Source organism: Convolutriloba macropyga, chromosome 6 (assembly GCF_964194025.1).
Source record: "Convolutriloba macropyga chromosome 6, txConMacr16.3, whole genome shotgun sequence".
Lineage (NCBI taxonomy): Eukaryota > Metazoa > Xenacoelomorpha > Acoela > Convolutidae > Convolutriloba > Convolutriloba macropyga.
Window position 1 is genome coordinate 53,573,778 of NC_134473.1, and position 14,648 is coordinate 53,588,425.

Genomic DNA, 14,648 nt, shown 5'->3' on the forward strand with positions numbered 1-14,648 from the left:
CCTTTGCAAAACATTTTATAAAGAGAAAAATCAAACAACGGTGGATGGGGACATCTGAGAGGTATGACTCGAGATGTTAGCTGAAGCCATTCAAAAGAGAATAGAAAAACGGAAGGAGGGCAGAGAGGAAAAAAGAGAAAACGAAAACTAAAGAAAAAAAGGAAAAAGTGGATGCGGATGTCTTGGGGTAAGACTCGAGACGTTAATTGAAACCATTCAAAAAAGGAAAGGGCAGAAAGGAAAAGAAAAAAGAACAAAAACTAAGGCAAAATTCTTAAACAAAGGTGGATGCGGACGTCTTGGGGTATGACTCGAGACGTTAGCTGAAGCCAACAAAAATAGTGGCAAACTTTCAAAATTTTAAATCAAAGATAAGAAGCGGAAAAGTAAAAAAGAATGCGGACGTCTTGGGGTATGACTCAAGACGTTAGTTGAAGCTATCAAAACGTAGCAAACTCTACCAAAAATCTAAATCAAACAAAACAAAAGCGGATATGGAATTCTTGGGGTATGACTCGAAACGTTAGCTGAAACCATCCAAAAATACACTGCCCAGGCTAAACGTTTATTTTTCTTTTTGTATGTAAATGCCTTCTTCACAACCCGACAAACCAAAGCAGCGATGGACACCAAATCAGAAAGATCAGTGTGGGAGACTGGACTGATCACGGGAATCAGTCTAGATCTTGAAATTGATCTAACTCCAGGGTGCCCGTAAGGGAGGGCGAGGGCAGCATGATCGTGGGAATCATGCTGAGACCTTGTTAATGGCCTCACCTTCTAACTCCAGGGTGCCAGTAAGGGAGGGCAGCATGATCGTGGGAATCATGCTGGGGCCTTCATACTGGTCCCATACTCTAATCCCGCTTGGGAACAACCCCTCATCTCCGCAAGGTCAAAAAACCCCTCCGCAATAAGAGGAACAAACCACATGCCAATGAACTCAAAGTGCACAAGCCTGCTGTTTTTCCTCTGAAAGGGAGGACTGACCGCCGGTGGTGCTCAGAGCGTGTCTCTCTTTCATTTTCTCTTATGACTTTATTCCTGTCTTCCATTTGCTATAAGCTTCAAAACCAACGACAGGTCACTGTGCTCTCAGTGCACAAGCCGGTTGCTTGTCCTCTGAAATGGGGGACTGGCTGCCAGTGGTACACAGCGGGTGCCTCTCTTTCTGGCTTTCTCTCTTTTCTCTTTTCTTTCTTCTGATCTGAAAACTCTTTTCCTTCACTATCTCTCTCTCTCTCTCTCTCTCTCTCTCTCTCTAACTGCCTTTCTTTTCTCCGACTTCAACTCTGCCTCTTTCCTCCCACGAATACACAAAAAAGACACCTGGAATCCCGCACCAAGTAACTCATTCAAACCAACTTCACTGCCTCCATACTCCAAACAAGCAATCAACATAAACCACTAGAACCAAACGAAATTACCAAACCCAAATGCAAACCAAAGTGAAAGCGCGGTTTAAAAGGTGGCGTAAACTACCACTTGAGAAATCGCAATTAGCAGTTCACTGCTAATTGAGTACATTAAAAATTATATCAAAAAAGAGCTCTTTTCCAGTCCGACACTTTGCTTGATCTAGTCTTATGGATATTGAAAGTCAATAATTATCAATATAGGATTCCAGGAGCTTCACAATATTTGAGCAAGATATATTGTTAAAAAACTTAACGGTCGGGTGCCTTGAATAAACAACTTTTTTCGGTAGATAAAATAAGGCGGTATCTTTTTCGTTAACAATGTGACCAACAAACAAATTAATATGTTTTCCATGATTATGTTCTCCATGTTTAAATAATGGTGGTCATTTGCTGCGCTGAATGGCAGATTTTAAATTATTATTATTCTCAGTGCAGCCCTTGCACTTGCACTCAGTGGCTTTAGCTAGTGTATCGCGATGGATATGAGGCCACCAACAACTTTTCTCTGGGCTGAGCATAGCAAAACTGCCGGGATGAGAAGAATGTATATCTTCCACAACAGTTTTTTTAACTGCCTTATATCTTGCAATCCAGTCGTCGATGCATTGACATCCAGTCTTTACACTGAGATCTTCACACAGTGAACGAATGTAATATACAGTATACTTAAGGAGCCTATTTTTCAATTTTTCATCAACACTCACCGTTCAGTCTTGTTCTTCGTTTAGGATGCAAACTTTATCAGTCAGTATTGCCCAGAGGGATTTGCTGAATAATTTTTTCACCGCTTCTGAGAAAATGGTCCTCTGATTCATTTAGCGAATTGTTTATTGTTAAGGGTGTCCTTTGTGACGTAGACCTCTTTTGATTCGTTCGGGGCGTAGAAACGTTTACAAGAGAGTTTTCTCATTCCAGGTTGTGGTTGAGCGTGACTCTAGATTTTGATGGCGTTGATGTTAAGTTCGACTTTGGGCGAGGCATTGAAATTCTATTTTTTGAACTATCGGTTTTTTGAAGCAAAGTTGTAGTGGAGGAAGACAACCAATCAGTTTGACAAATTTTTGCAAAAAGCGAGGAATTTTTGGATGAGCTGTTATTATAGGCAGAATTTGTGGTATGTATTGTTTTCGCTCTAATTTCGTAATTGATTTTGCATTTATTTGGTTTGATGTTTAATGTAGCGCCTACATTGCCTAATTGTTTACATTGTTCGCATTCTTGTGTTTGTAACTTTTGCAGCGCAAAATAATTGTTATCAGGTGAATGAGTGATCTTAATGTGTGTCAGTTGCAAAACTAGATTTATTAATTCCGTTTGACCGCTGTGACATGATTGCCCAAATTGTTTTCCTACTATTGTTGCTGATTGAATTCGAGTTCATTAAAACCATGTCTTTTTTCAGTAGTGTCTCAAAATCCAGAGTCAAATGAAAATAGTTCGGGAGCCAAAAACAATTGGTCCTACGGTCTTCAGTGTTTTGTTTTAATGCGGCTCACAATCCAGATCAGAACGCACCACATTTTAGTCGAACCTCATGATTTGAGTTGTAAATGCATTTTTTTGTGTTTGACTTGATTGTCGCTTCTATTTCACGAAAATTTTCTTTATAATTTTGCTCACTTGAAACTCACTTGAAACAAAATGGGATTTATAGATGAGCAAGATTGGGTATAAATTTACTGATATAGTGAAAGGATGTCAAATTAGCGAAAAATTTTAAGATTTTTAGGCAGCGGTATAGCCAAAATTGCAGCCGTTCAAGTCCCGATTTTGCAGTGTTATTTTTGCAGATTGATGGGTAAACTATTTGAGACATCGGTTTACGTAGTTCATATGTTATAAGTGTGAAGAAACAAAAAAAAAATGAAGACCGATTACTTTATAGTCTATAGTCTCTTGAAATTCAGCAGTCTTTTCTGTTTGAAAGTAGAATCCCCTGGTTCTCCATGAATGAGGTTAACTCTGCTATGTTTAGATGTGTCAGAGTGTAATTGAAGCTCGCTATAGACATAATACAGATCTATTTTCGTAAAATAGCTTTTTGACCGTTCGAGTTTCAGTCAAGTTTTGTTATATCAAATCAGTAAGCATTTCGATATTTGTCATTTGGTACTTATTTTAAAGTTGTGCTTTGCTGAGTACTCTGGATTCAAATTCTACTTTCAATGAGTAATCTTTTTAAAAAGTTTTGACTGTCGGAGCAATGACATTTTCATCTGAGCAAAATTAGTTTTTCAATTCGGCATTCTTTCCGCTAACTATTAGTTTCTTCTGTGACTTTAGTTTGGTAGGTTGTAGATAAGCCCTTCTCCTAATCCTGGAAACTGAGTAGTGATTACTGGTTACATGCGGCATTGGGATTGAAAGCTGATGTTGTTAATTGTTTTACCAGTGTCAAGTTGCTTTTGCACTACTGCAAGGTCAAGCCGTCAACATCATCTTTCGTCAACATCATCAGCAGTCCCCACAACATCTTTTGGCCGTCTTCTACAGCTGTAAGCTAAAAGGTCTGTGATTTCGATTTGTTAGATGCAAGTAAAGTCCGTAGTTTCAAAATTACACTATTGGTTCATTAGAGAAATATTTCAGTTCTTTTTCGTCGGTTGCTGGATTCGATGAGGATGTTTGTGCTTCTTTCAGAATTCTTGTATTTTTAGCTTGTGCCCCGGTACGTTATGCACACCCGCGAGAGAGAACGTGTCATTACATAATAAATCATTACGTAAGAAATTCGAACGTGCGTGTGCTTGTTGAGGTGCGAATAAAACGCCCTCACTAAGCAGCGGGGTACAAACAGAAAAGATCCGAGTATTCTTGTTACGTTACTGCAGACACTTCACCCATCTATCATTGCCCTACTTTTATGTTTCCATTCTAAACCTGGACATCTTGAGTTTTCCCTTTAGCTGCTGGTTTACTCATTATTGTTGCGATGTAGTCATCATCCGAGCTTTCGAATAAATAATTAAAATTCTGTCAGTACAATTCGCTGTAACTAGTGATACAGTAAACAGTCTCCTTTGCATCGTCATCTTCTGCAGTCTTTTTTATTTCATTATTTTTTTGCCAAGATTGAGTTTGTTTTTTTTTGTTTTCACACACATACGCGTAAAATGGTTGACAATTTTACAGTTTTGCCTCGAACAAGGCAATTAGATCTATGATTCTTGTAAAATCGTGTATCGCAATTTCGAGAGTTGTTGGAATTTCTATTTTATGGGTAAGCATTCACGTTGCAATTGAGGGTTGGGGGTTGTCGATTGTAATTTTTGTTCGGATTTCCGACTTGGGAATTGTTAACCATGTTGACGGCTTGATTATTTAACCAGTTTTGATTTATTTTTTTGCTGATTTTTCATCCCCATCTCCATATGAATTGCCTTTTCCAATTAGCTATTAGGAGCAACTTCTGCGAAGATGTTATTTTTTTGTATCAAAATCGAAGATATTAGCGATGAATATATCACGAAAAACGGAACTCTCTTCATCTCTGATTCTGCAGTTTTCAGTTTGTTCTTTTGAGTCTGCTGCAGATTTCTACTGCCTCGGCTTTCTGTTTTTTAAGTGTAAAAAAACGTACCGGTTATGCGTGATATGGAGACATCTTCTGAAAGATTCCTCTTCTATTGCCTTCCAAAGATCTGGATTGTGAAGATTGTTTTTCGATTTCGAGTTGCGTGTGCGTGCTGCTAAAAATTTGACTTCCTTCCGTGCCAATGCATGAAAGATAGATAGATTAGTGAAGCTGTAACGTTGCCGCATATTCCCCTCGGCTTGTCTGCACATGTGGTGCCAATTTCGTCGCTGCCAATTTGATGCCAATTTTTTTACATCGATTTTGCAGCGCTACTTTGGGTTGAGCAATCTCATTCTGATTGTTGAGTATGACATTCGAATATGCTCTTCATATGTAGGTTCTTCTGGATATGCTACGCCTGTTCGTGGATAGTTGAATAAGATTTCTAAATGTATGTTTATTTTGCGAAGAGGGCTAGTTTCCATTACTTGATCCGTGTTTCAGAGTTGAGCGGAGCTAGTCTTTCCCCAATTAGCTTCGATGTGAAGAGAGATTTTTCCAGATTTCTTTGCTGACTGCCCTATGTGATACTGCCTTGGAGTGTAATTTGGATTTTTCCAGAACAAAAATTACTCTACAAAGTTCAGACTTTGCGTCGCAATTGCCTTCTATAGTGCTTGCGCAGATTTAGTTAATTCTTTGGCTTTGACAAAGTTTATTAGCCAGCTGAAGTTTATGAGGTCTGTGTCGGACATCAAACTATTTTGAAAAGCCCACCATGGAACCCTCTGTGATGTAAACGATGGAGATTTCATTTAATGAATACTTCTAACAAAGGAAGGCATGCAATAGGCTTTCTAATAAGAGATCATGCAAAAACGTTATTATAAAAACAAATTGCTGTGTGAGGCAAACGTCAATAACAGGAATATAAAATCAGAGCGAGACAGGAGGATGAGGAACAAACAATTAAGATGAGTGGACGGTCAAATGTTGAAAGGAAAGGAGGAAGCGATCGGGATAATTTGTGAAGATGAACCCTGGAAACTTAGCTACTGAAGCGGAACTTCAATTCAACTTATGAGATAGGATATGTGAAGACAAATGATATGATGGTGGCGGATATTTTGATTGCGATACGGAATTGACAAATTGAAAACACGTGAAACTTGGACAGTATTTTGTCAAAGAAAACTTTATTATTTTTGGCAACAAAATATTTTTCCAGCTTAAAAAAATGTTAATTGAACAAAACGGAAAAAGTTTTGTTACTTAAACGAGTTAACAATCAATTGTGATTTTGAGGACAAAAACCCGTCGATCCAAAACCATCCTTACCCTTGATATCAATATTGGAATCAGAAATTAAAATCAATATTGCACAAGTATAGTACGTTGTAGATTCCAAATAAAACTATAAGCTTCAAAAAATCATTCAACGCAACAGCACCACTAATTGACAATTCAACAGCGTGGCTTAGTTTTCCGACAAACATTAAGATTTTGCCCAAACAGCAGTCTCAGGAATATCGTCTAAAGTAAAATATGGCCAGCACAAAAATATGGCCAGCACAACGTATCATGAATGTGGAAGAAAAATCACTTTGGATATAAACTTTTACTAACAGACATTTCATCCCTCGGGCGAAAAACAGCAGCAATTCCGAAAGTTTTACCTCTAAAAAACATCAAAGGTCCTAACAAAATCAAAACTTCTAGGTTAAATAATTGGAAACTAATGAGTTATCAGATGAAAAAAACGAACAAACAAAACAAGTCACCAAAAATACAGAAAAAATTATGGCACGTTTTAGGACACAGCAAACAACAGTTGGGTGGCAAAAGTGGATAATTTTAACTATTAAATTTGGAACTACTAATTTTTTTGATTCGCATTCGTTATTTGGAACTTAAAGTTTTATTGGATTTGGGCGGCGCCTATACTATCATTAACAAGTTCAGGGCTGATATTGATTGTTTGTGGATTAAAGTATATTGAAACAAGACAGTCTCTCGCAACAGTTTAATATATTTTCAAATGACGCAATTGCTGAAACCGAAAGATAGTAATATCAATTGAATTTAAGGATTCAACCCAAACAGATCAAATATAAGTCGAGGTTTTAAAAGGACGTAGACGACACCTTGGTCAAGTTTTATTCATTATTCTAGCATTGACAATTAATTACAGTCAATAAAATGTCAGAAAAATTGCAAACACGAGCTATAAATGCCCAATTAAGGAGCACAGCAACATCTATTTTTGTTCCGACCCCGCTTGTGGGGGAGGAACTATATACCCAAAAGGGTTTTTTGTTCAGACAATTTTGGGCGATCCATATTTTCATCGTAGAGATATGTGAGTGGTATCATTAAAAAGGTCGTCCAGCGTAGAATTCGAAAGTAAAAAAGATTTTTGAATTTCGTAGTTTTCGAGGAGCTATCGAGGTTTAAAATTTTTTGTGAACACGTGATATTTGCATGATTTTGTTCACTTTTAGCGTATAATTTTTGTTCAATTTAAGACTTTTCTATAAAAATATTATTTAAAATACACATTTCACGCTACAAAATGAAACCATTTTGTGTTAGCAATAGACCAATAAAAAGACTAGTTTTGGTGTCATGAGAAAGTTTACAATAGAAAAAACTCGAAGTCAATTTCAGAGCTGTTTTTTTTAGAAAACGTTTCCTATTTATTATTGTTTTTTTAGTTACTTACAGAATAATCACTGTTCATATCGAGGTTCCGTTAAAAACAAACATCATTTTTAGTCAAATGATACCCATTCATCAAAATATTGGTTTTCAAGGAATCGCTCATGTTTTTTCTTGTCTTCGACTCTTGAGTTTTCGAAAACTTAAATGAAATACTGATTTACTTTAAGCTTTTATTAAATTTTTGGAGTCCTATGGTATTGATTAAAGTGGGCAAAAATTGCAATCGGATTCCTAATGAGCATTAGGTAAACCTATATAGTGCTTTGCCTGGACAGCTAAAGGCTCTTAAGACTTTAATTTTTCCAAATAAATATTCGAAAGTTTTTTCTGAATTTTAACAGATATTAAACTTTTTTCATGAACAGTAAATCAGTCTCAGTGCAGGCCACTTTTTCTTTTACTGCAACCAAAATAATATGGTGCGCGATTTTATTTTAAAAAAATGGAATTTTTGTAATTTTGGTTCCTTTTAAAATCTTATCTCATTATCCTAATAATGATGGATCCCATTGACTTGGAGAAGACTTCCAATGGATCTTAGATAAAGTTTTCAGAGAAAAGCGCGTGGTTTAAATGGCTTCGATATTTTCTTCGCGCACTTTTCTACTGAAATTTTTTGTTTTTGCATATATTTGTTATTGTTTTCATAATCATAACACTTATTGTGTTGTAACGTTGATGACTTATGTAAGAGTAAAAAACGTTGTTAGCTTTCTATTGAGGCATAATTTGGCGTATGTATTGACATCCGTTGAGAGCTATTGCATTTAGTGGCTGTTTATAATTTTGAGACATTTTTTAAAATTTTTTCTTGTACTAACCCTTATTAAACTTATTTTCATGAGCTGTAAGTCAGTCTCAGTAATAACAGGACTCACCTCATCTTTACTTCAATCAAAACGAATCAGGTAAGCTGATTTATCTGCTAGATTTAATTTTATGACTTCGATGCGACGAGTTTTTTATAATTACAAAAAAAAACCGGAATTTTTGTAATTTTGGTTCCTTTTGAAATGTTGTCGCATTACCCCAATATTGATAGTTCCCATTGGCTCGAAGACAACTTCCCAATTGATCATAGATAAAGTTTTCAGAGAAACGCGTGTGGTTTAAATGGCTTCGATATTTTCTTCGCGCACTTTTCTACTGAAGTTTTGGTTTTTGCATATATTTGTTATTGTTTTCATAATCATAAGACTTATTGTGTTTTCACGTTGATGACTTACGTTGGAATTAAAAACGTTCTTAGCGTCCTATTGAGGCATAATTTTGCATATTTATTGACATCCGTTGAGAGCTATTGCATTTAGTGGCTGTTAAGAATTTTAAAAGACATTTTTTGAACTTTCTTCTAGTACTAACCCTTAATAAACTTTTTTTTCATGAACTGTAAGTCAGTCTCAGTAATAACAGGAAATACTTAATGTTTACTCCAACCAAAATGAATCAGGTAAGCTGATTTATCTGCTAGGTTTTGCTTTCATGACTTCGATGCGACGAGTTTTCATAATTTCAAAAAAACCGGAATTTTTTGTAATTTTGTTTCCGTTTGAAATGTTATCGCATTACCCCAATATTGATTGTTCCCATTTGCTTAGAGAAGACTTCCAATGAATCAAAGATAAAGTTTTCCGAGAAACGCGTGTGGTTTAAATGGCTTCGACATTTTCTTCGCGCACTTTTCTAATGAATTTTTGGTTTTTCAATATATTTGTTATGGTTTTCATAGTCATAACGCTTATTGTGTTGTAACGTTGATGACTTATGTAGGAGTAACAAACGTTCTTAGCTTCCTATTGGGGCATAACTTTGAGTATGTATTGACACCCATTGAGAGCTATTGCATTTAGTGGTTGTTAAGAATTTTAATAGACATTTTTTGAATTTTTTTCCAGTTCTAACCCTTATTACACATATTTTCATCAGCTGTAAGTCAGCCTCAGTAATAATAGGGCTCACTTCATTTTTAATTTCAACCAAATTGAATCAGTTAAGCTGATTAATCTGCTAGATTTTGCTTTTATGACTTCGATGCGACGAGTTTTCATAATTTCAAAAAATCGGAATTTTGTAATTTATGTTCCTTTTGAAATGTTGTCGCATTACCCCAATATTGATAGTTCTCAATGGCTTAAGAAGGAGGTAATGGACCATAGATTAAGCTTTCAGAGAAAAGATTATGGTTTAAATGCCTTAAAAAAATTTCTTCTCGCATTTCTGCCATTCCTTTGGTTTTCGCCTGAATTTGTTGTTGTTTTCATAATCATAGGATATACTGTGACGTCTCATTGATGACATATTGATGACAAATATCCTTGTCTTCCCATTGAGGCAAAACGTGGTTTACTTTTGGACTTTCCTTGAAAGCTCTTGAATTTATTGGCTGTTATTTAAACCTTTTAAACCTTTTAAAATATTACACCTTTTCTTTAACTGTAAGTCAGTCTCAGTAATGAAAGGTCCTCCTTTTTTACTGCAACTAAAATGAATCTTCTTAGCCTTTTGCCTTCTATTGGTTTATGACATAGATGCCGCAAGTTTTTACAATTCTTTTTTTTTCGTTTTTGGATATTTTTTGTAATTTGGATCCCTTTGAAATTTTATCAAATAATCCTAACATTGATAGTTCCCAGTGGCTTAGAGAAGACGTTCACTGGATCAAGTTTTCAAAGAAAAATTTATAAATTAAAGGGTTTCGACAATTTTTTGCACTTTTCTACTGACTCCCTGATTTGTGCCTGCTTTTGTTGTTGTTTCCATAATCATAAGACTTATTGTGATATGTTATCGAAGACTTAGGAATAACAAACGTTCTTATCGTCCTATTGAGGCATAATTTTGCGTTTATATTGACATCCGTTGAGAGCTATTGCATTTAGTAGCTGTTAAGATTTTCAATAAACAATTTCTGAAGTTTTTTTTATAGTACTAACCCTTAGTAAACTTATTTTCGTGAACTGTAAGTCCGGTCTCAGTAATAACAGGACTCACCTCATTTTTATTTCAACCAAAATTAATCAGGTAAGCTGATTAATCTGCTATATTTTGCTTTTATGACTTCGATGCGACGAGTTTTCATAATTTCAAAAAAAACGGAATTTTTGTAATTTTGGTTCCCTTTGAAATGTGATCGCATTACCCTAATATTGATAAATCCCATTGGCTTAGAGAAGACATCCAATGGATCATAGATAAAGTTTTCCGAAAGTTAACGTACGTGATTTTAATTTGAGGATAGATTGATTTATGAATACCAGTTCTCATAAGAATTGGTAAATAAGACGCTACTAGAACAAAGTTTACGTAATAGCGATAATTACACGCTCAATAATAGCCTCCCGGGTGGACGAGCTTTGAAAAATGTAACATTTGCATACCAGGTTTCTTCGTTTTTTTTTTCTAGTTTACTTCCCAAACTGTCTTTATTTCAAAAGTTGGCCTCATGTGCTCTATGTGGTTAAAAATATCAAGGGTTGTTTTGATTAAGAATTTTGAACAAGCTCCTAAAAGACTGTAATGAAGGGCTTTCTTTCTAAGATTCTTCTCCCAGAGCAGAACTGAGAACTCAGTTCAATAATCAGAATTATACTTCTGAGCCTGCAGATTGGTAGGTCATCAACTTGGATGATCGTTTAGAGGTTTCCAGAAATGATGGACGGTTAGAGTAGGCATTAGACGTCCAAGCTATCCTTACTTTGAATGACCCCAAATTAAAATCAGCTTGGCAAGACGTTTTAAACACAAGTTTTTGCTACTGTGTACATGATTGTCTTCCCTGTATACATGACAATTTACCACGAGAATACATTTTAATCTTTCGATGTTTCCGCTTCGTAGCAAGACGTTTAAATTAATTTGAGTACACATGAGGCTAAGAGCACTGAACTGCACCTTGCTCGGTAAACCGTAGGACTCAAAATAGAGTCGAATCTATCAAAGACTACACCGAACAAAACGCGTTGAGATCACTCTCATAAGACCATGTAAATATATTTCTTGGGTTCTTCTTAAACCTGACCAACTCAAAAGCAAAGCGACGTGAAAGCTAGTATTCACTTTTTAAGGAGCTGAGTAACTCTGCTTAAAAAATTGCTTTTACAGAGCTAAATTAAGATAACATAGCCGGCAGATTGCCGGAATAGCTGCGAAATAGACTTGCGTGCCGTAAAATACAGATGGAAAAAGATACAGAATTGAGTTGATAATAGTTATCGCCGCCGCCTATAAAACTTACAAGTTTATTTCAAAGGAGGTTGTTTTTTGGGTGCAAAAAAAGTTTCCCCGTCGCGTCTCGAACCGGCGATCTCCGGATTAACAGCCAGTCGCCTTAACCACTCGGCTGTCGGACCATACAATCTGTTTTCTTACAATCAACTTTGTTTTAGGAACAGATTCTGTTTCTGAATAACCGCAATTAAGGTCACACAGAAAGCGTGAAATCAAGCGCGAAAAAGCCATTTAAGCAGTGACGAGACAGAATGTTCTAGAACAAATGTAAAACGAAAATAAAGCGTCAGACGACGAAACAAAAAAAAAACCAAGAGCACCGCAATATAGCTACGCTCAGCTTACAGCTTCGCAGCTATAAAAAAACAAATAAACGCAAATCTTTTAAGTTTTGACACCCAGGCAACTCTTCGCAACTGCGGCAGAACGTTAAAGGTTTTACATATACAATATCAATATTTTAGAGTCAGGAAAATCGACCATAGATTATCTTCTATAAAACTACAAAACTTGCTCAGGACTTTTATTTCAGATGTTCTTTTTAAATCTCCTTATTAAAATTCTCTTTATTTTCAAATGAATAACCTAAGCTTTAAGCATCTAATGCACTACATGAAATTCTTTTTCATCTAATACCTTCGAAAGAAATTTCACAAGAAGGAACTTTCAAAGCAGATACAGAAAGCCAGAATATGTATTTCGTTTCTGCCAGACAGTTAAGAATTGAAGCCTCGGCGAAATTAGCGTTTGAAAACAATTTCATTTCTTCAAAGTTTTTCTTAAAACCGCCATTCTCTGTTTATGCGCCTCGTTTCCCATGTTCTTTCTGGATGACGAGTGGACATTGGATCCCTTAGAGAAGAGGTTTGACAATGCAGAAGACGAGGGGTCATCCGAGTTGGGAGAGTCAGAGAAGCCAGGAATCCACATGTTGTAATTCCTCTCTGAAATTAGACTGGTTTTATCCACTTAATGTTAAAAAAACATTCAAATTAAAAATTGCTTTGTTTTAGCTTTCTTGTTTCTTATATATTCAAATGTATACGCCAAGCCGTCTTTTATTTAAAAAAATAAAATTGAAGCTACCACAGTCTGAAAAATAGCCCAAAGCGATACACGCAGAGATTGGTGCATTGCTTACGCTGGAGGCTCCAACATTTCCTTAATGGATTCATATTGAGTAATGAAAGCTGACTCGCGAACCTTCATATCCAGAGAATTTTTATATCAATTTGTCAAAGTCAAAGGCTATTCATGTTGTTCTCTTTATTAGTTTGACAACACACAAGTTCTGGTAAAGTTTAAAAAACGCGAAAACGTCACATTTGGAGGCTACTCTCTTTTAACGGCGAGGGGGGGGGGGAGCTGAGCGGGGTTCAGTTTGAGCGTCGGGGGTAATGCATGAAATGAGGTAGAGATTAAGAGGGGGTTGGGTAGTGTAAGTGCAACTCAGTCAGAACCAACCCTCTGCAACCCGAATTTATGTCACGAGAACACTTTCGGTGGATCGCATAATTAGAGACTAGTGAGACTTAAGGCTCAAAAACTTAACTCCCTCCGGTGTAACAAGCTCACATCATTTTTGAGGGCGAAAAATCAGATGGTCGGTCAGACCAGTACGAAAAATTGTCCAAAAAAGATTTATTCTGTTTTGGTCCCCAGCTTATAACTTTTCAACCCCGCCACAGGTGTTATTTTTGCTACATAAAAAAAACGCTTTTTAACAACAAATAAAATGAGGAGAAAAAAAGAACACTAGGTGTTGAAACGGAACAGATCCAAATAGACCAGCAGGGCTAATAATTGCTACAAATTTTGTTTGAGAGCAATTAAAAACACCATGGTCTTCTTGGTTACTTGGGTTTCCAATCGGGCCTACTTCAAATTGATGTAATGGATTTGTTTCACGTATTTATGGCATTTTCATCCTTGATTTCTGTGATTTAGTTCAGATTCGCAGCTTACATTTTGTGATAGACGGAACCTTTAAGCAGGAAGAAATTAGGATTAATAATGATCAATGATAGAAAAATTCGAGAAGTAAAACGTAGCGGGCTCAGTTGTTCGTATATTTGGGCCAATTTTACAGCTGGCCGAGTAAAACACTTCAGCGGCTTTTCAATCACAAGATAAAGCAGCAGTTTGCCGAGGCAAGGGAAGGTCCTTGTTACGCATCCCAAGGGCCAATATAATCTTCGAGTCCGATCTGCTAGGACCCAAACGATATCCTTCACCTCAAATTTGAGTTCAGGTATAGTGCACTATTTCAGATGGTCGGTGACTAGTACGAAAAGTTCTCTAAGAAAGGATTTATTCTGTTTTGGTCCCCAGCAGCTTAGTGGGCATATAAGTTTTCAAACCCGACGCATGAACAATTGTTGCAACATAGTAGAGGCTATTTAACAAAACAATTTGAGGTGCAAAGAAAAACACTGGGGGTGAAAGTGAATAGATCCCAAAAGTCCAGCCGGACTAATAATTGCTAAAGACTTCGCTTGCGAGTAATCAAAGACATCATGGTTTCTTTGGTGACCTAGGTTTCCAAATCGGGCCTACTTCAAATCGATGTAATTGATTTGTTTCACGTAGCTTTGGCATTTTTGTCCATGATTTTTGCGATTTTGTTCAGATTCGAAGCTTACATTTTGTGATAGATGGAACATTTCAAAAGGAAGGAAATTAGTATCAATAATTACCAATGACAGTAGAATTCTGGAGGACTAACGTTCCGGGGTCAGTTTTTCGTATATTTGAGCGAATTT

At 36.4% G+C, this 14,648-nt stretch overlaps 2 protein-coding genes across 3 annotated transcripts in view; both read right to left on the bottom strand.

The window, feature by feature from the left end:
- LOC142341765 (uncharacterized) overlaps positions 1–14,648 on the bottom strand; it is a 110,286-nt gene that overhangs the window by 79,928 nt on the left and 15,710 nt on the right. The gene's annotated exons all lie outside the window — the stretch shown is intronic.
- The window catches only part of LOC142341766 (uncharacterized), a 553,339-nt gene continuing 551,213 nt past the window's right edge, over positions 12,523–14,648 (bottom strand). The window contains exon 7 of the mRNA XM_075392984.1: positions 12,523–12,830. Within this exon, the coding sequence (XP_075249099.1) occupies positions 12,646–12,830 (185 nt within the window). The 3' untranslated portion in view covers positions 12,523–12,645. The remainder of the gene's footprint in view (positions 12,831–14,648) is intronic.